Source organism: Lactuca virosa, chromosome 6 (genome assembly GCF_052849685.1).
Source record: "Lactuca virosa cultivar CGN04683 chromosome 6, Lactuca_virosa_CGN04683_v6, whole genome shotgun sequence".
NCBI classification, from domain to species: Eukaryota; Viridiplantae; Streptophyta; class Magnoliopsida; order Asterales; family Asteraceae; genus Lactuca; species Lactuca virosa.
In genome coordinates this window covers 270,726,555-270,748,743 of record NC_136431.1, presented here as the reverse complement: position 1 = coordinate 270,748,743, position 22,189 = coordinate 270,726,555, and the positions used below count along the sequence as shown (strand labels likewise).

At 35.5% G+C, this 22,189-nt stretch overlaps 2 protein-coding genes across 2 annotated transcripts; one reads left to right on the top strand and one right to left on the bottom strand.

The window, feature by feature from the left end:
- The first annotated feature begins 13,612 nt into the window (after positions 1-13,612).
- On the top strand, positions 13,613-15,256 carry LOC145120125 (UDP-glycosyltransferase 85C2-like). Its single transcript, XM_079055919.1, has 2 exons — positions 13,613-14,143; positions 14,241-15,256. Exons 1-2 carry the CDS (start codon positions 13,645-13,647, stop codon positions 15,173-15,175), a joined length of 1,434 nt encoding a protein of 477 aa, XP_078912045.1. The 5' UTR covers positions 13,613-13,644; the 3' UTR covers positions 15,176-15,256.
- Positions 15,257-15,431: 175 nt separating this feature from the next.
- LOC145121040 (outer envelope pore protein 16-2, chloroplastic-like) lies at positions 15,432-17,459 on the bottom strand. Its single transcript, XM_079056819.1, has 7 exons — positions 17,173-17,459; positions 17,020-17,071; positions 16,449-16,505; positions 16,325-16,356; positions 16,077-16,110; positions 15,878-15,945; positions 15,432-15,688 (listed from the first exon to the last, which is right to left on the bottom strand). The coding sequence occupies exons 1-7, from the start codon at positions 17,407-17,409 to the stop codon at positions 15,545-15,547; spliced, it is 624 nt and encodes a 207-aa protein (XP_078912945.1). The 5' UTR covers positions 17,410-17,459; the 3' UTR covers positions 15,432-15,544.
- Positions 17,460-22,189: the final 4,730 nt, after the last annotated feature.

Below are 22,189 nucleotides of genomic sequence, written 5' to 3'. Positions count from 1 at the left end.
GCTCGGGTGCTGCTGCTACAACAGGTATTTGCTCAATCACTGGTGGTTGAGGCCGTTGATTCCTATTTTCATCTGCATTTCCAATGCCACTTCTTGTTCTTGCCATCGTTGATCTATACACCGAACAAGGTGAATTTAGATCCTCAATCACGATAGATAATCAAATCATCTTTATCACTCCGAAACGTTTACATGCTAGTTCTAATACCGTCGTCATACGCTTAGAATCCTAAACACATAAGGTTTCCAGATCCGGTTGGCACAAACCATAGATCCGAACAAATAATATCATATATGGCAAACATATAACACTTAGCACATAAGAGCATTTTAGGCACTTTCCTAAAATAAACTAGTGCTCGTGTCTTAAATATAACAGACACTCATCTCACAATCTTCACTTAGCATTCTAAGTTTAAGTCCAGAAATCCTACAAATTCCTAGTTCGCTTAAACTAATGCTCTGATACCAACTGTGACATCCCCAAAATCACGGCCAGAAAAGACCGGTTTCATTTATGCTTTTAAATAAAATCAGAGTAATCCTTTGATTAAAAGAGTTGCGGAATTTGTTCCCAAAACAAAATATGATAAGAATTTATCAAAGCATTTTATAAAGAAATGTATTTTTCATTATATAACAAAACCTCGGGATGTCATGTTCCGATACAGACCAAAAGCATAAACAATACGAAATAGACCTTACAACAGTTACATATAACTACAGGTCTATAATCCAAAAATATCTTGACAATGTCATCCAACTTATGCCCTCGCGCCACTACCTGTAATACAAAGAAACTGAGTGGGTCAGGCTTGGGAGCCTGGTGAGCATATAGGGTTTTCAACCCACAATAAACAATTATATTTAGTTCATCAACCAACAATAACCCGATTACCCATTCTCGTTATCCTCACTTTATGTCCCTAAAACAACTATCACAAGGGACCTAGTCTAAGGATTTTCATCGGGGTGGACATTACTGCGAAGGGGTTTCCTCCACAATAAATGTCCTAAAGGCAACCATGAGGGGAATGGAGTACGCCGGTGAACACATCGTTCACAACACCTACAGGTTATGAGCCTGCTAGCGTTCCACTGGACTGTCTAGAAAGAGTCTGTGGTCGTCATCCATACTCCGCTAGATGACTAGATCAACAATAACATCGAGGCCTCTCATCATTTTTATTTCATCACACACCAACTGTCTATCCATGTTCTACCCAACATATTAGTAGATAAAATATATATGTTTATATACAGCTTAAAACCTATACAAAACATCCATTCAACAACTAGTTCAAATAAACAAATAATATACAAACACATAGCACGTATTTTTATAAGAATACTTCATATATATGTGTTAGAAGAAAACGAATATACACTCACTTGATCAGAAGATGATCGGACAGCACTACGGCTCTAAGAGTAGTATCCTGCGGTGAAACCGGGAGATCTTCACACACCAGGCTTCTCACGGGCAGGGCTTCGGCTCGGAAACTCTTTTCTTTTCGGGATCTTCAGTGCTTCGGGACTCGCTTCGGGTCTCGGGATGATACTGGGGCTTCGGGGGTACTTCGGGATGGCTATAGAGGGTATCGGGAGTGAGAGAAAAGAGATAGAGCAACCAAAATCGGTTGACCCTCGATTTCTATTTATAGGGCCAACATTCGGGATTCACGTCGTGAGTTTCCAATGCTCACGCCGTGAGCCTAGTAGGTCACTGCATTCGTCACTCGTCCACTTGCTCTGGAAGACGTCCATCACTTGCTCACGTCGTGAACACTGTGCTCACGTCTTGAGCTCCGACACAGCCTCGAATTTTGTGTTCTGAACTTCAGAAATTCATATCTTTCGCATACGAGCTCTGTTTTCGACATTCTTTATATCCACGCGTAGGTGAGATCATGCTCTACAACTCTCGTTTAGACACAGTTGGCTAATTTTGACTTTATTTTTATTATATTATTTTTAGTAGGCTGGGACAGGAAAACTTCGTTAGAAAATCATATCTTCTTCATCTGACGTCCGTTTTCGTCTGTCTTTTCACCGTTGGACTACTATCGACGAGATCTTCGATTCTCGTTTAGATTGTTTCGTCTAGAAATCACTCGATCTCATATTCGAACTTCGGGTTGCATACTGCTATGTCGAAACTTCGAAAAATCATAACTTCCTCATACGAAGTCAGATTTAGACGTTCTTTTTATGCACGCTCTCGGTTTAACGTATTCTACGACTTTTGTTTAGATCACCAAGGCTAGATATCGCTCTATCTTAAATTCGTATTTTACGTCATTCAGCGTCGTGTCGGTTCTGTCGCAGAACTTCGAAAGGTCATAACTTCTTTGTTATAACTCGGATTTCAGCATTCTTTATATATTCGGAAACCTCGTCACGACCCCTACCACATCCTTCATAGATATCGGGTTTATCTAACATTTCATTTTGACGCTTATTTTTATCCTTAATTCAATTAAGCCACACAATTAAGTATAAAACACATAATACTCAAATAATACATTCTTATCATTTCAAAATGAGTTACAAAGGTTAACCTAGACTATTACATCAATATTAATGCCTAGCCCAGAAACACGGGCGTTACAAACAAGAGTTGCCTCTTTTCAGAATATGTCAATATGTTCCTTCCAAAATTAACATTATACTTCCAACAGTCCATGAGTAACCAATCTTTGGTAAGACTCAGATTGTCCTCGATAATTGCTTAATCATTTTAGTCATATACAGTTCTGGTCCTTTTTCCCTCTTAATGCCCTAGGCATTTGGAAAATTCAGAACACATAGAAATATTATAGCATATGCAATCGATACTATACCCGAAGCATATGGGATACAATTCATAATGTCTCACATAAAGACATGATCCTAGACCAGTCTTTTGCTATAATTTTTCTGTTAGCCATGTTCTCAACATTCGGACTATGAAGAGGGATGCCGTAATCATAATCGAATATTGGGAATGCAATTAATATTTCCATATATCGAATTTCCTTATGTTGAACCACTCCAACATAACATTCACATATATACTTGACTAAATTCGATTAAAATCTCAATTTAAGCTTTTAGAATTGGAATGAAGTATAATTTCCTCTCCCTTTATTATAGCAAAACAACTTTTCAAACCCTGCAACTTTGAAATTGAAACTTTTGTTTTCTATAATTAACATTGCTAACTTGCAACACTTAACATAATAATCATGCTCCCACTAACATGATAATTATATTCTTATCAGCATAATACTTATGCTCCCACTAGCTTTGACATGTATCCAGAAATCAGCTGGACTTCTAGAAATCAATACTTTATTGACTTTCATTACCAAAGTTTAGGTTTCTGATCTGAGATACTTCGATAAGACTTTATCTAAGCTTCCCAAAATCATACACATTTCCTTAGATAGCTCACATGTGTTTAGAACTATGAAAAGGGATGCCGTAATCATAGTCTCAAATGTTTAGACCTTTTCCATTGCTCACAATTCGAATTATGAAAAGGGATGTCGTAATCATAATTGAATTTGAGAATGCAAATATCACAATTTCTATCTGTTTAAAATCTAATTAGTGAAAGCGTTTCCTCACCATCATTTTCATGAATCGAAGAGAAACCTTATGACACTTAGATTTTATGGTGTATGTGTTCCTATCCATGTGAATTTATCAAAAACATAACCACGAGAGGAGGTTAGTGACAAATCCAAACTCATATGGACTGAACTTGTTCAATCATAACTTCTTGCCACCTAGCAGCACAAGGGCCTACCATTGTTTCCAAGTAGTTATGCAAACAACTGAGAACTCATAGAACTCACATGCATAGTCAACTTAAACTGGAATGGGCACAGAAACAAGAATATGTCAACACGATAGGCTATAAACCTCAAGTCGTGTGCTAGTGATAAACAATACCCTTGATTAGTTCTTGAAACTTTTCAAGATCTTTAAGACTCCCACTGACCTCTTGACATATAAGATTCTCTTGTCAAGAACCATTCCTTGACAAAGAAAATATTCAAGAGTTAGTGCGGATTCTTATCAAGACAAACACTTCACAGAATTGGCCTTAGTTGATCTTTGTTTTATCCAAAACATCACAACTCACCAATTTCAAATGTACAGGAGTAGAAAACATTTTACTCTACATTTGATAAGTGTTTTAAACCTTCTTAACATTATGTCACTCAAGGCTCTATCTTGGAGTGTTACTTTAAGACTCAATTTTGGAACGAAGTATGATTCATCTTTTGATTTAACCATTTCAACAATTCACGATTCCTCTTCTTAGTCAAACAATTGCACTAAGATGTCCTTAGAGGATCAATTGTGATATGGTTTTTCATAACCATTAAGATGATCATAAAAGATGATACTGAAGTACTCTCCCATCTTTTCATATTGGAGAAACTTTTATCTTTCTGCCTAATTTGATTCTTCTCATTCGTCCTGCCATACATTGAAACTTTTACAATGTTTCAGAATTATACTTAAACTTGTAAGCACAATCATATTTACTAAACTTTAGTAAATCATGACGAATAGCCTTATCGTTCTTTGTGGTGGACCTGATCAGCGCACAACCAAGTGTACCCGATCTCCTCATCCTTCACTTGACTCACATATACATGTGAACAAGGAATTAGTCTTAATTTCCCAAAGATGAAAATTCTCATTCATCATACAATACAAGTTGCATGATTCCAAGTTTTTATCCAACTGAAACTTGGGTGATGAAAATCTTTCCTTATTTGGTAAATTATGACACTACCACAAACGAAAGAATAAAATCCATTTTCCAATATTGTTATCAATGGAATCATATGAACAACAATTTTCACAAATCCCCTTGTAAGGATACTTAAAATAAATAAAATCAAAAATTCTCCTTTTATTTTGCGGAAAAACTTATCCTTATAATGCAAATACATATGAAAACTATGTTCTTATCTATTCTGAAGCAATCTATCATAACTCTTAAGCAGCAGCTCAAAATTCTGATCTTCGAATCATGCGATCGAAATCCATCTTCACGATCAGATTCAGCATACTCTTCTTCTAAGCTTCCTCTCCTTTTCGATTCTACAAAACATCAAAATGAGACCTAGTCACATCATTTAATAAGAATCTCAAAATAGGAACTTAATAGAGTTAGATAGTGGACTTTACCTGAAGCATAGTCAAATTTTTTGACTTTTACCATCCTAGTGAACTTTCAGGTAAATAAGGCAGCTTCGCAACCAATACCCATTCCTTTGGCAATAGAAACATATGGACTCTTTGGTAATGGTACATGGGACTATCTCAGACTTAGCCTTTCTCTTTACCATTGGGTCAGATGACTTGACCATGGCAGATCCTTTTCCATTGGGAGGATAAAGCTTTTCTGGATTTGTAATATTACCATTGTCAATGTCCATGGAAGTTTGGGAAGTAGATCTTCCAATTAAATTTGCCTTACCAGTGCTCCAAATCATTGTTGATTCAGCAGCAACAAGCAAATAGGTAAGATCATTAAGGGTCATGTCGTGGTCCGTCACATAGTAGTCCTTTAAAGAACCCATTATATGACTTAGGAAGTGATTGAAGAACCCAGTCAACAGCCAACTTCCTTGAGACTTCGACACCCAACTCTCACAACTTGTCAATATGTGACTTCATCTCCAAGATGTGAGCACATATGGACATTGCTTGCCAATAGGGATTGAATGACCTTGCACTTTTCAAGAACTTGTGGGTTAGGGAGAATAATCGGAGGAGGTGGAGGAACTGAAGTATGATTTCCAGTCCCATTAATGCACAAAAAAGGGATTAATCTTTCACCTTGATCGCCATTTGGGATATCATCTTCATTAGGATAGCTTTATCCAAAAGGATAAGGAAGACCATATTTGTCATAACTAGACATCTATGAGGGAGAAATTCAAGTTTAGTTGATTTAAGTCTTTAATATAACACCCAATATGAAATATTAAGGCTAGGACCCAACACAATATTTTATAACTTGGAAGAGGCATGTCGTAATCCAAGATACAAAATATTTGAAGGTAGGTAAATGACGATTTACCAATTTCCACCATGAAAAACGAAATTTAACATTAGGTTTTAAATGAATTGAAACTCCTAGATCTTTTGAGATTCATTGAACTATTCAATGGCATGATTAAATCTCGATTTTTCCCTTCAAGTTTGTGATTGGGATGCCGAGGATCACAAACAATGAGTGAATAACCATGCAAATTAACTTGGTACACTTAATGTTACAACCACCTAATCAATGTGTCGGTTAACCACACACGCTCCATTGATCTATGATTAACATCAGGCTACCCTTTGCCACACATCACCAGTCCCAGATTAGTATGCCGGTTAACCACACACGCTCCACTAACGACTTAACAAGGTGCAAAGTGCAATTTCATGGGTTAGCACCATATTCACATTTTCCTAAAGTAACTAAGATTGGGAATTTAATAAATTTTAGTTACTTTATATTTATCATTATACTTTTAATGAAGGGAGAATTAATGTCCTGTCCTACCCGTCCGGCTAACGACCCTCCACCAGTCAAGAAAGCGGTTGGTGAGAGTGGACACCCATTAAACTGCCATTTTATAGGCAGTAACCTCATACCCCCTTATAGACCGGCTTCGTGAATGAAGCCTACTAACAGTAAGACTGACTTATATATATATATATATATATATATATATATATATATATATATATATATATATACTAAACCTATAATATTATAATAGTATAAGGGTTGAATTTTAAACTTTTAAAATTCTAAGGGTTGGAATTAAAGTATACATGGGGGGGACTTTACAAATTCCAAAACTTGAGGGCAAGTTTTGAACAATTCAAAAACTCTTGGTTTCCATAACTTATGAGTTTAATATGGTTTTTATGGAAGACTTTTCAAGTTCCATAACTTGAGGACAAGTTATGGAAGACATAAAACTAATTTATGATGACATTAAAATAAGACTTTTCATTTTTTTCATAACCTATGAATCTTAATGAATTTTTAAAAGAAAAAAACTCTTCATTTTCCATAACTTGAGGACAAGTTATGGAGCTCATAAAAACCATTAAGATCAAATATTCCAATTAACACAATAATCAAATAATTTTTCCATGATCTAGATTAAACTCATAATAACAAGATAATTTATATCAACTATTTACAAGAAATTATTCTATTACATAAACTAATAAAATCTTGAAACTATGACAATTATCTTTTATTTGGATGAGGATAATTATTTTCACAACATAAAATCGAATTTTTATCAAGAAAACATTTTATAGTAATTATCCAAATCAAAATTAAGCCAAGAAATCCAAAAATCTGCCAGACCCGTCACCACCTCGTGGTAAATTTGACCACCTCGTGGTGATCAGGCAGAATCCAAAAAAAATGATTTTTTCAAGAACCAAGCATCAAATATAATAGAAAACAACTCATGGCTCTGATACCACTGTTGGGTTTTGTATACTACAACATCCTATGGTGCACATACAACCCTAAAAGCTTTGGATCTATGTTTTCTCTAATTATACATGCATATGGTTTCCAAAGCTTTAAGCCTACAACTAGCATACAAATAACATATGTATAATAAGACAAGTTTTAGACATACCTCTTGATGTTGTTGATGTTGCTAGGAAGACTTTGTCCTTTAAGAACTTAGTGCCCCAAGTGTTGCACCTCAAATGGAATCACAACTCACCTAGGACAAAGGTGACTCTTGAGAGAGAATTTCCATGCACCAAAAAACACCTCCATGAACTCCAAGAACTAGAAGTATGCGTTTTTAGGTTATGGAGCTTATATTTATATGTAGGATTCCAAGAGTCATGGGTATAACCCAAATCCATACTCATGGGTTTTATGATCCATGGTTCATGTGGCCCAACTCTTTATGTATCCGTACATAAACTTAGTCCAATATGGATCATAAGCCCAACACATATAAATATAACCAATTACCATAATTAGTCCTCATAGATTTAATTAGTCTCTTTTGATCACTAAATTAATTCCAAACTAATTCTTGATCAATACTAATTAAATCATATGATTTCATATTAATATATTAGAACTTATAATATATTAATAAATCATATATAACCTCTTCTCAAAAGTCCATCCTAACAAATTGTCCTGATGTTATGCAACCCAAATGGACCATGCTACTCTCGGGTCGAGTACATACCAATAATAGTTATGGGCTTAGACATCTAATCCAACATGAACTACATTGAGAAGCCGGTGGCGATTTTGGATAAGAAGGTGAAGGTCTTGAGGAATAAAGAGGTGCCCTTGGTTCAGGTTCAGTGGCAGCATCGGAAGGGATCCGAGTGGACTTGGGAGCCGGAGTCCGAGATACGTGAGCAGTCCCAGAGCTGTTTTCAGAGAATGACTTTGAGGGCGAAGTCTGATTCTAGTGGGGGAGAATTGTAACATCCTGACTCCCAGGTATAAATTTAAATTGTTTTATATTCATTTTGGCAGGGCAACTCGATGAGTTGGAGGCCCCAACTCGTCGATTAGAGACTAAGTTAGATGTGTGGTTTTTTAGAGTCAACTCGACGAGTTGGAGGACCCAACTCGACGAGTAGGAGCTAAGCATGAAAACCCTAATTTTCAGGGTTTGCACCCTATTTAAAGGACCTTAAGTCCTTTACCCCGCCTACCTCGTCACGTTAACACCCTGAGAGAAACCCTAATCGAGTTATTATCATCTGTGTGAGAGAGAGAGAGAGAGAGAGGCTAAGAGTGTGTGTTTTAGTGCATTCTTCGAAGGAGCTTGAGGAGGAAAAGGCTTAGAACGAGAAGGAGTCCTTGGATCTAGCATTCTTTCAGTGTTAGCTGTCATTTGGAGGTAAAAAGCTATTACCTTGACCACTTGTTTGTTAGATCTCTCCATTAGGGAGTTTATGGTCATTTCTACCTTCCTTTGAGTCATTTAGTTGTTTGACCATGCCTTGAAGATAAGGCTTCAGATCTGGACAATATTAGGTCCCTTAGGCCTAAAGATGCAAGCTTTATCAAGCTTTGGCCAACTTCCATGCCTTAAACCCTTTGTTGAGCTTTGGTTTGGCAAACTTAGCCCTCGATGCCATGCATGGACGTAAAGCTTGCAGCTTTACGTGGTATTTCAGACTTAGAAGGCTAGATCTAGAGTTTGGGGCCTGAGTCTTGCTTAAAGACGTCTGAATGAGATAATGACTTGAAGGGACTCGACGAGTTGGTTAGGGTTTTCCCCGATAGTCTGGACGCGTTATGAACTCGGCGAGTTGGTGAGACAACTCGGCGAGTTAAGTTGGATTTTCCCGATTCTTTAGAGAGACGAAGGAACTTGACGAGTCGTATAGATGCACTCGACGATTTGAGTCAACATGGACTGTTGACTTGAGGGTTGACTTCCGTTGACTTCTAGGGTTTGGTCAAGTATGGACTTAGGAGACCATGGAGGGGTAAAATGGTCTTTCACCCTTTCCGAGGAAAAGAAGTTAGTTTAACATCTTGGAGTTGTTATTATAAATTGTTAATTAGAGATGATTATCATATATGTAGGTGGAGTCTAGACCTACCACTGAGTACGATACATTCTTGTTCTACCTACGAGGTGAGTCTTCTCACTATACTTACCTGAGTGGTAATATTGTGTGACCGGAGGGTCTTATTTGAGTTATTGACCGTAGGGTCTTATGTGCTTATACTGAGTTATGTGATATCATGCATTTTGTCATTGTGATTTATGTTGTATATTATTTCTGTGCCTTATTGAGTTAGGACCAGAGGGTCCAAACCGAGTTATGAGACCTGAGGGTCTTCACTGAGATACCAGACTGGAGGGTCTGACCTGAGCTGTGAGACCAGAGGGTCTTCACTAAGACACATGATCGGAGGGTCCTTATCGAGATATAGCCATGAGAGGCTAATTATTTGTGTGTGGTATTTTGGGGAACTCACTAAGCTTCGTGCTTACAGTGTTGTGTGAAATGCGTTTCAGGTACCTCTCAGGATTGCGGGAAGGCGCCAACATGATTGTACACACCAGCTAGAGATCATGTTTTGAGGATTCTGGGATATTATCAAACATTTTGTTGTCTTGTGTTTTGAACAACTTATAAATGTTATTTTGAGAAATGTGAAATTGTGTTTTGTGAGGTTTTAAAAACGAAAATTTTATTTGAAAATTTGGAGTGTTACAGATAATGTATCCCTCACTACGCCAAAGTTAACTTCTTACCCATCACTAAATTTCAGTATTTCTTATCATTGTTAATTCGTCTTCTATATGTAGGTAATCCATCAATAAATTTGAAAAACTAAAGTTGTCGTTCGTCGATTAACAATCATTAATTTAGTAGCAATGATACATTTGTTTTATAACGACTAACTCATGCCCCATTACCCTACTATTAAATCTATATATTTCGCCTCAAGCGGAATTTGAGCCTTCAATTTTTGGCAAGGTTTTTTTTTTTGAAACGGCAAATCTAATCTACTTCTATTTTACTTCTAATACCACATGTGTTCCAAGTGGAACTTGAACCCTCGATCTCTACCTTGATAGGTTTTATAGGTTACAAAAAAAATATGGCGGAAAAAAAACTTAACTCTAAGTTCACATGCAACCTATTGTATCTAAGTTTTCTCTATTGATTGAAACAAACAATTGAACACCAAGAACCCTAGGAATACCTTATTATAATCGAAATTCATAAAGGGTTTTAGGGTTTACATACCTTTATAAATAATCAACAAATCCTTCTTGAACAAGCTTCAGAAAGCAAGCACCAGAAATCTCCTACCTCTAATGGTTTGTACCCAAACCCTAGCAATAGAAGACTTGAGAGGAGAGAGGAGGGAGGATAAAAAATTTTGCTTTTTTTCTTGAGAAAGGAGTGGCTGAAAATTTAAGGTCTAAAGCTTCTTATATGGCTGAATTAGGAAACCCTGGAAAACTTAATTTGAATATAATACTAATATCTCAAATTAGGTAATTATCAACACTCCTAATTATCATTAAGGATTAATCTAGAACTCTAAGGTGGCTCCATATTTTCGGCCTACCCTTTATAATTCTAGAATCTTTCTCTTGGTCAACTATTGAACAATTACAACTTAGGTCCTTACACTTTTAATTAATCCAATTAATCTCAAAATTAATTCCAATTAATTTCTGATTAATTATATTTCTAATTAATATATTAACCTTATAATATATTAATAAATTATTTATTGCTACTTATTAATATTATAATAAACCAATAAATCAATCTCTCTCTCCAAAAAGTCATTTTGTCAATTACTAGTTTTGAGGGCAACCCAAAAAGACTTTGCTTTTATTTCAAATATATACAAATATAGTTATTGGCTTAGACACCTAATCCAACATACCTTTGATTGTTGATGTTTACCTTTTCGATATTGATACCGCTAAGCCACATGCGTGTGTCATATTTATGCCTTTGTGATAGACAAATATAAATTTCACCACAATTTGATATTTGCATTGAGTTGTAATTTATAATACAAGGTACAACATAATTTAAGGAATATACAAGGAACATGTATAATAGATTGACCAAATCAAATAATCTAATTTGTGGGAATATTATCTCCGATACCCCTTTCAAACGAACAGGTGGATGTCGCACATGTGATCTCAAAACGAGTCAAATAGAGGTTTTGGTAACGGTTTTGTAAAGATGTTGGCCACCTGAAGCTTTGGTAAGTACAAATTTGGTGTGTAACTTTCCTGAAGACACAAGTTCACGAATGAAATGATAATCAATATCAATATGTTTTGCTCGTCGATGTGCAACTGGATTTTGACTAAGAAAAATGACATTCAAATTGTCACATAATAAGGTTGGTCAATAGCAACAAGCTTGTCACATATAGCTTTAAATTGTTTCCCATAATCAGAAACGGAGAGACTGCCCTTCTTTAATTGACGTAAAGAGTCTTTGAGATTTTGAGAGCGCTCCATAGAATCATGGCAATATGTTTAGAGCTTTCCAAACTTCATGAGAGGTTGTAAGGCTTAAAACTTCTGCCATAGCCTCCTCTATGAGAGAAGATTAAAGGAGGAGAAGAATTTTCTTGTTTGTGTCAAACCAAGATGAATATTTTGGGTTTAAGGTAGTATTACCTTCTGTAGTGATAGTTTTAGATAGATCTGATTAAGATCCATCAACAAAACGCATCCAATTTTGATGAATGAGCAATGTTGAGATTTGATTTCACCATATGAGGAAATTTGCGGATGAGAGCTTTATTGTGAGCATATGCAGCAGAGTATTCATGCGGAGAGGCAACTCATGTGAAGATGAGGAACCGGCCACGAGAGAAGAAGATGTATAGAGGGAAGAAGGAAAGACAGAGAAGGTTGATGATCGACTGAGAATGTATGGGCAAAAAAACTACGGTTTGCGATTTAAGAGAGGGATGAGACTGTGGCTGATACCATGATAGATAAATATGAATTTCACCATAATTTGATATTTGCATTGAGTTGTAATTTATAATACAAGATACAACATAATTTAAAGAATATATAGAAAAAGTGTATAATAGATTGACTAAATCAAATAATCTAATTTGTGGGAATATTATCTCCCATACTTTAATACTTTTCTAGTAGAAAATTTTGGTGCCCACTTGCACAGCTGAGAGCCGAGCTCAAAATTTTCTAATAGTGTCTCATGGTTAAGTGAGGTTCTATTACATTTTTATAAGATTGTTTTGTATTCTATCACTAGGTGTAAAACCCGTGTATTACACGGGTTGATTAAAAAATAAAATATTAGAATGTAAATAATAAGTATTTTTTAAAGTAAAATTTTGAAATAAGAAATAAAGAAACGTATTAACTGCAATTTCGTATAATATTTATTACATTTGATATTTTACATATATAACTATAAGTATTATGTGACTTTTTAATTTTAAAAATTAGAAAAAACCATAAATTGACATGTAGATATTATTTATTTTAAAATTATCACAAAATGACAAATATCAAAACTCATTAGGGAATGACATGCCGCAAAAAAGTTTTTTATTTATTAGGGAACATATTAGTCAAAATTTTAGCAGGTTTAGGTTTTTGACATAAAATTTTCACGCTATAAGCCATGTCCAAACATCTTATCTAAATTTACGATTGTTCAGTTTTTATCAATCGTGGAATATTTTACCAAAGTTGAATATCTGGTCAAACTAGGACTCCTCCCGTACTTGAAACTTAGCTGTCTTCGAGATTTTATGCTTTATCAAAACAACCTCTTGGGATCATAAATCAAATCTCGGTTTCTTCAATTCGCCATTATAGCCAATAATAAATTTCCTTGTTCCGATTCTAAATCAAATCATGATATAAATATTATTTACTTCATAATGATCCTAAAAAACCGGCATGCTTGGCGACCACAACTCATTCATTAAAACCTAAACGCATAAACACGAGGGACAATCAGCTTGAGTCAACATATCAAATCATATTTAGTTATTTATTTGTTTTATTCGTAGCTGTCCACTAACAAGCCCACATTTATATTCACCACAACCCCTTTGAAAACACACACAGAAAAATGGAGACAGCGGCCAAAACTGAGAAGAAGCCCCATGTCATCTTTATCCCACTTCCAGCACAAAGCCACGTAAAGGCGATGCTGAAACTAGCGCAGCTTCTTCACCACAAGGGACTCCAAATAACATTTATTAACACAGAGTTCATCCACAAGCGTTTGCTCAAGTCTGGTGGTGTCCACAGCCTCGATGGATCAAATGGTTTCCAATTTGCATCCATTCCTGACAGCATTCCTCGTAGTTCTGAAGATGACGAAGCTAAAGAACTGCTCATTCCTTATGTTGAAACCCACTTACTGACTCCTTTTCTTGATCTTGCAACCAAACTATCAACTCCTCCAACTCTTATCATCTCCGATGGCTTCATGTCGGTTTTCACCATCGATGCTGCACAAAAGTTGGGAATCCCGGTCATGCTCTACTGGACACTTTCGGCTTGTGGCTTCATGGGTTTTTACCAGACCAAATCTCTCATGGAGAAAGGACTTACACCACTAAAAGGTTTGCTTTTTTTTTTTTAATGTGTTTTAGATATATGTGGCCCTTCTTTTTATATGTACAACATGTAATATCGTACAGCTGTTATTCATGTATACAGATGAAAGTTACTTGACAAATGGATTTTTGGAAACTATTGTTGATTGGATCCCAGGAATGAAAGGAATCCAGCTTAAGCATTTACCGATAATAGACCCTTGGCACAAACTGTTTAGGTTCTGTATGGAAGTTCCACAAAATGCCCACAAAGTCTCCTACAATATTATTCACACGTTTGACACATTGGAGACTAGTCTTCTGGATATTCTTTCGTCCATGATTCCTCATGTTTACACGGTTGGTCCAGTGCAGTTACTTCTTAATCAGATTCATGCAAAGGAAAGACAAGCTAAAATGTCGAATTTTAATGGATACAGCTTATGGAAAGAAGAAACAGAGTGTTTGCAATGGCTCGAATCCAAGGAATTAAACTCTGTGATTTATGTGAACTACGGGAGTTCAACAGTAATGTCTTTACAAGATCTTATAGAATTTGGTTGGGGACTTGCTAATAGCAATCACTATTTCCTTTGGATAATTAGATCGGATTTGGTTGTTGGAGAATCTGCAGTTTTGCCTCCCGAGTTTGAGGAGGTTATAAAAAAGAGAGGTTTTATAGCAAGCTGGTGTCCACAGGAAAAGGTGCTGGAGCACCCTTCGGTTGGAGGGTTCTTGACTCATGGTGGTTGGGGTTCCACCATTGAGAGCTTGACAGCTGGTGTACCAATGATATGTTGGCCTTATTTGTGGGACCAGCTGACTAATTGTAGGTATATATGCAAGGAATGGGAGGTTGGGATGGAGATGGAGAAGGACGTGAAAAGAGAGGAAGTTAGTAAGCTTGTACAGGAGTTGATGGGAGAAGGAGGTCACGTGATGAGGAAGAAGGCCATGGAGTGGAAGGCAAAGGCTACTGCTGCAACGGCTGCCAATGGTTCTTCCTCCTTGAACGTGAACAATCTTATCGAGGAAATCATTATGCTGTCAAGAAATTAAATAACGATTCCATGCATTTTACGAATCTAACTTCTTTATCATTGTTACATTTTACGAATCTAATAAATAACTTCTTTATCATTGTTATGATATATACTGCCTTCATGCATTCAATTACTAAATTTATTATTTTACACATCTACAAAACCAATAAATAAACTAAAATGTCCAAAGAAGCACAAATCAATCCGGTGAATCCCAGAAACCAAAATTCTAATAATAAAAAAAAAAAAAAAAAATCGAACATCAAGCACCCAATCATCCCCACTAAATCAATTAATTAATAAAAACAGTAGCTACAACAAAAAAGTAAACGCACTTAAAACCATAAAAAACATATGAGAACATACATACATACATACATAGAAATTAGAATATACCAGTGAGAAGATTTGCAGCTGTTGAAACAGCTGCACCCGTGATGGCCAACTGGACAATTTGTTCATGAGACGAATTATCAGATGTAAGTGCCAGAGCCGCACCTGTGATTGCTCCCGCCACTGCACTACTTTTCTGCGCCAAATAATATTATATAAAACAAATGTGAATTAATAACAACTTAATTCCATCTATTGGATATTATTATTATTATTATTATAACATGCAACTTCCATTTATTCCTATTAAGCATTATAAGACATTTTATTTTGCAAAGTCTGCCCGATTATAACAAAAATGGACAAAAGAGATTCAAGGGCTAACCCAATCATGAACCCCTCGAGCTTCTTTTAAACCATAGGTCAGACCAGAGTACATCCCAGCAGCTAGACCTGAGATGAAAAATATCATCGACTATTATTATTATTATTATTATTATTATTATTATTATTATATTTATTGTAATCATTATAATTTTGATTATTATCGTTACTATTCGTAGTCCATTAGATCAGTTTCTTACCCCATTGTAGAGATTCTTTCCCTGTGCTTGTCACCTAAGAACATCAAAAAATAGATAAAACAAATGTGAATTAATTTCAATCTTGTTCTAGTACTTGTACTATTATTTGAATAATAAATACTCAAGTAAAAAAGTGCATGTCCATTACCACAATATGATGATGTTCAAAAAAACATTCAGAGAGAATGATGGCAAATTGAAGAAATGAAAGGGAAAAATAAATAAGGACAAATTTGTAACAAACATACCAAGGCTTCAACAGAGTTTCTGCTAGTTTCCCCTGCAAATCAACATCGATAACAACCATTATAATTAGTATTACTCTATAAAAACCTTTTATCTAATGAAAGTAAAAAAGATATGAGATCATACCATGAAGGCCTCGGAACTTCCTTTTATTGGAGATTCTGGTTTCGTCTCCACTTGCATCTGATTATATTAATATCAGAAAGCAACTTAATTAACATTAAATTTTGTTTCATCATCTCTTCATCTTAATCTATCACAGTATTGCATGCTTGTTTATGCAAACAACTTTTTACTCTTCTTCAGTTTATGCAAGATCATGGTTTTTAAACAAAATATGCAACCAGAGATCGGCTACCTCATGGTGTGGTATTTGAAATTAATCTGATTTTATGCAACAATGTTTAACTTTCTTTTACTTAAGGATCAAAAAATTAGCATCTGAAGCCAAAATCACAACAGTTATCCATAATAAATTTTGATGATAACGTGAAATAGTACTTGATCATTGTCTTCATTATAAGTAAAACAGCTCAATTTTATGGTGTCAAATTCTTATTCTACTTCATCTGTACCTTAAACATGATTAAACAATTCTGTAAACATTGGTAAAACGGTTATGGATGATTAGTATTTTTTTATTTTATGAACTCTTAGAGAAGAAATGCGAAGGAGACCGAAGTTTTGGGGAACTCACTTTCGAGAGCAGTGAAACATGCTTCGCGTGAAACCGCCTGAACTGCTCCGATCTGCACCACACATTACATCATTCCCCGATCAATCAAACTTCGTGTTAGAGAGACAGATGTATGCATGTAGAGAGAGAGAGAGAGAGGGATGTGGGGCTTACGCCGGCGGTAGTAATGAAACTTCCGGCGATCCGATTGAGAAGAGGATGACCAAAATCGAAGAGACCTCCGGCACTGTTGAAGCTCCTCACTTCATCCATCAACGATCTCGTCTCCAAGTTGTGCCCCATTAATTTTGCAACTGTGTTTCTGTGTGAGAGTGTAAGTGTGAGAATAGAGAAGACGGTTGTAAGCAGAAATGGAGCGAAAACACTAATCGAAGCAGACATCTGTAACATTTGCGCGTCACACGTGTCAGACGTGGAGCAAGAAGCTGATGCCGCGTGGCGTATTAAAATAATTTTATTTTAGGGGAATTAACCTAGCATTGTATAAAACAAAAAAATAAAAAATTGATCATCGGGTTCAAAATGAAGTTCGTTTCGAACTCGAGATTAAACGGGTGTATCCATCCATTTCAAATGGTTTTTTTTTTGGGAAATTTGAAATGGGTACCCACACATATGGGGATAGTATTTTGGATTTTTTTTTAAATTGAAGCGACTATATAGAAGTGGATACACAAGAGATTTAGGTGTAGGTGGTATGTTTTTTTCTATCTTGTACGTCTTTGTTACTTTTGTTACATTTTGTCGTGTATAAAATTGAAAAAGATGGTAGTACAAAATGAAAACCCTTGTTAGAATTAGAATTTTAAAGAACTTGTCCAAAACGGAAAGGGTTTTGGTTTGAAACACTCCGTAATTAAGCTTTCATTAGTTATTAATAATATCTTAGTTAGTAAGTATAGATGAAGTACAAACACTTGTCCAAATTGATAATTTTAGTCCATAATCCAAATTTATTTTTTTATTTTTTATTTTTCTCGGTCGAATAGAGTTAAAGGATTAATCCGTCTCTATAGAGATTAGTCGGGACCCTAAATTATAAAAGAATTTGTTTAAAGTTAAATAAATATAACTAAATACCAAAGTGTGATTCACTATTATATGTTCAGATACACATCAAAGTTTATACAGATAGCTAAAAGTTAAAACAAATAGCAAAGTCTTATTCATTATATGCTCAGATACATTAGAAGGTCCGTATTAACATGATATGATGAAAGACAGAGAAACTTAGTTATCGACGTGATAAGAGACAGAGATGTAAAGTTAGAATTAGAGAATTTAGGGGCTGTTTGATTTGGTGCTGACCGAGTCCGGTCAGACGTTTTTGTCTGACTCGGTCCGGTCAGAATGTTTGATTTGTATCTGACCAAGAAATTGCATTGACTCGGTCCATAAAAATGGCTGACTCGGTCCATCCAAAAAAGAAAGTTGACCGACTAAATGAAGAAAAAAGACATGCTTTGCCCCCCAATTTACCCATCGACTCTGCTAACAAAAATCAAAATCCAAAGGGATGAAGTTTCTGGCATCACTGCAACCACGAGGAACACCAAATTCCTGAAAACACTATGAAGGCTTTAACTCATCTAAAGAAAAATACAATTTCTGACATATCTAAAATCGGAGAACACCATATCGCCGTCTTGAGATCCTGGACTCGGGTCGATGTCGTTGAGAGTTTCAGCGATGGGAGTAGTTTAGATTTCTGTCTTCCTCGATGATAATACTTACCAAAAATCCCCAAAATCGAAAAAAAAAATGTTTGGATCTTCATCAGAAATCAAACCTGTAAAATTGGAACTCAAATCCAAATTTGTTCTTTGTTTGAATCGATGATATACATACCACAACGAGAGTAGGGACAATAGTTTTTTTGGTTTAGGTGGGATGGGCTTTGAAGCTGAGGTATGTATATTCGGCGGTGTATTGTCGGCAGATAAGTTTTTGGTTTAAGTTCCTATATATTAAAGAAAGATGAGAAAATGAAATAAATATCTATTAGGTGGGATGGACTTTGAAGTTCACGTGTTTTGCTTTTGGTTAATAGTTAGGGTAAATTACACCAATCGTCCCTCGTGCATATGTCAGAAAGCGTGTTTAGTCCCTATTTTCAAAAATTAACTCGGACCATCCCTCGGGTTGTTTTTTCTTGCACGCTTAGTCCCTCCGTACATAAAAAGACCATTTTGCCCTTATTTATTTTTTTTTTGATTTTTTTTTTCTATTTATTTGTTGTTTATTAATTATTTATTTATAAAAAATAAAGAAATACTCTTACAACTCTTTCTCTTATCTATTACTCTTTTAGGAACCTCCCAGTAACCAACATTCATCGCCATCGGGAACCACCATCCACCGTCACCATAAACCACCGTTCACCGCCATTGGAGACCACCATCCAACGTCGATTACCACCGGTTCTCTCCATCTCTCTTATTCTCTCTCTCTCTCTGACCTTTCTCACTCGTCATTATCCCCTCTCAAAACTCTGGTACCTTCACCTATGACCGACAATACCTCCTGAACAACCATCATTCGACTACCACTAAAAACCACCATTCACCAACACCTAACAAAACCAAAACAAACCTGTAATCAACACCAAACAGACAATGGAGCTCGATCTGAAACCCTAGGCTGTTTTTGAAAACCTAAGCGGCATTTGTTCGAAACTTAGGCAATAGGGATCTGGAGAGACGAAGATGTTCCTGAGACGGTGAAGGTTCAAAACAACTCACCTCTGAGACAAACGGTGTACGTCACACTTCCAGATCAGTGAGCTTTGACGAACTACCATCTCCGTCTCCAGATTTCAGCTCCAGTGAACCACTGATAAACCCCAATCCAGCACCACCATTTTCGAAATGATGGCTAACAAACCCGATTCTATGAACGTTCATCGGCAGATCTTAGTGGTTCATAGACGTTTTTCCACAGATAAACTATCTGATTATCGTCGTAAATTGGTTCTACAAAGGCAGCAATTAAAAGGTTTAACTGATAATGTTAATCCGTTCATTTTTTTATTGTTGATTGCGATGATATCAAGGTTTACATAGAGTCGATTAGGATTAGGTTGATGTATTATAACGATTTAAGGAGGAATCTGATGAAGGATGATGTTCCTAGGGTTCTTGGTATCTTGAAGGTAAAAGAAGTAGTGGAATGTGACGGAGCTGAGAGAGAAAAAAGAAATAAGAGTAAATTAAAAGTGAATTATAATTAACAAGGGATTGGAATTACATTTTTTATTTTTTATTTCTTTTAAATACAAAATCAATTATAATTAAATTAAAAATAAGACAAAAGGGCATAATAGTCATTTTATGTCGCATAAGGGATGAAACGTGCAAATTAAAACTAACGAGGGATGAAACGTGCAACTTTTAACCAAACGAGGGACGGTCCGAGTTAATTTTTGAAAATAGAGACTAAACACGCTTTCTGGCATGTGCACAAGGGACGATTGGTGTAATTTACCCTAATAGTTAATTATTAAAATAAATAAATGATAAATTTATTAAAAGAATGACAACAGTGACAAAATTATGTGTTGTAAATTTAGGGGTAAAATGGTCATTTTTTTATTCAGCACAATCAATCAGACCTATAATCAAACATCATGGTTTCAGTCAGCTCAGTCAGCTTCACAGTCAGTCAGACTTCTAACTCAGTCAGATATGACTCAATCAGTAACTGTCAAACAGCCAAGGCCGTATAAACGATTAATTGGTCGCCAAGCTCGATTAATGGTCGATTTGACAGAATCCGCCTAATATTACTGATTAGCATTAATTGTATATGAATAGAGACCGCCAAATAACTAATGGGCTGCATATACCGATTTTTACAAGAAGTTATAACATTAGCATTTTGATCATTATAGCATTTTCAATTTGTTTGCTTACGAAAACCATCTCTTAACCAAATCTTTGTTGTCTTGTTTTTTTGTTAGGCCGTCCGGTATGGTTGCAACGGACGGGTTCGTGGTCTAGTTGGCTACGAACCACGACCGTGCACACCATCCCAATGGCTCGTGGTGGTTCGTGGTCGTGGGGAATCGTGGTTGGGGCAACGAATGGAAACGGACAATGTAATTAGTTGTTGAGTAACGGCCATATTTAGGGTTTAAAATCTTTTTTTTTTAATTTTAATTTTACTTTTCAAACAACATTAAACCTCTTCTATAAATACCACAGATATTCATTCATTTTACTCACACAATTCTTTTCTCTTCTTCTCACAATCACACACTTCTTTTGCTTGATAAATTCAAAACCAATGGCTCCTAAAAGGATGAATTGGTCAGAAAATAAAGAAGAGAACTTAGCATCAGCATGGGTAGCTGTTTCAGAAGAGAAATACCTCCTAATTTTTGGGTAAAAGTTGGAAACGTTTTCCATGATTTAATGGGTTGCCAAAGTCGTAATCTTGATGAAATATGTTCGAAGTTTCGCGACATGAGGATTAAATGCCTTGAATTCAATGGATTTATAACTTTGTTATAAACAACGTAAACGAAGGCGACCCGTTTGCTGTGACCATGCACCAATATGAAGACACGAAACACACGTCGTTTAAACACGTCAAAGCTTTGCGAAAATTAAGAGAGTCCCCAAAATTTAGTCATTAAAAATAATGGTTAAAAACTAGTTTAAGTTGTTTTTTGTTGCATTTTTATGTTTTTTTTATTATTATCTTTTTTATTTTATGTTGTGTGTTTTAAATTAATGTAATCTTTGTTTATTGAATAAAAAACTAATTTAATATATATATATATATATATATATATATATATATATATATATATATATATATATATATGTTTTATTGTGTTTGTGAATTAAATTTAAATAAAAAAAATATGTTTTATTGTGTTTTAATGTATTTTTGAATTAAATTTAAATAAAAAAATGAGGTGGAGTGGTGTGTTTAGTGGTAGGTATCTCATGGTTACTGGTAGGGAGTGTAGTGATGATGTGACACTCACCACTATAGTGATTAGTGGTGGGTATAACGAATGACCTTACATGCAGATGTGCCTAAATCAAATCTGAATGTCAAACTATATTCTTTTTCATATATCAGATAAATCGTATATGTTGGATACGAACTAGTAGTGATACATGTATACCATACGGGTTGATTAAAACAAAATGTTAAATAC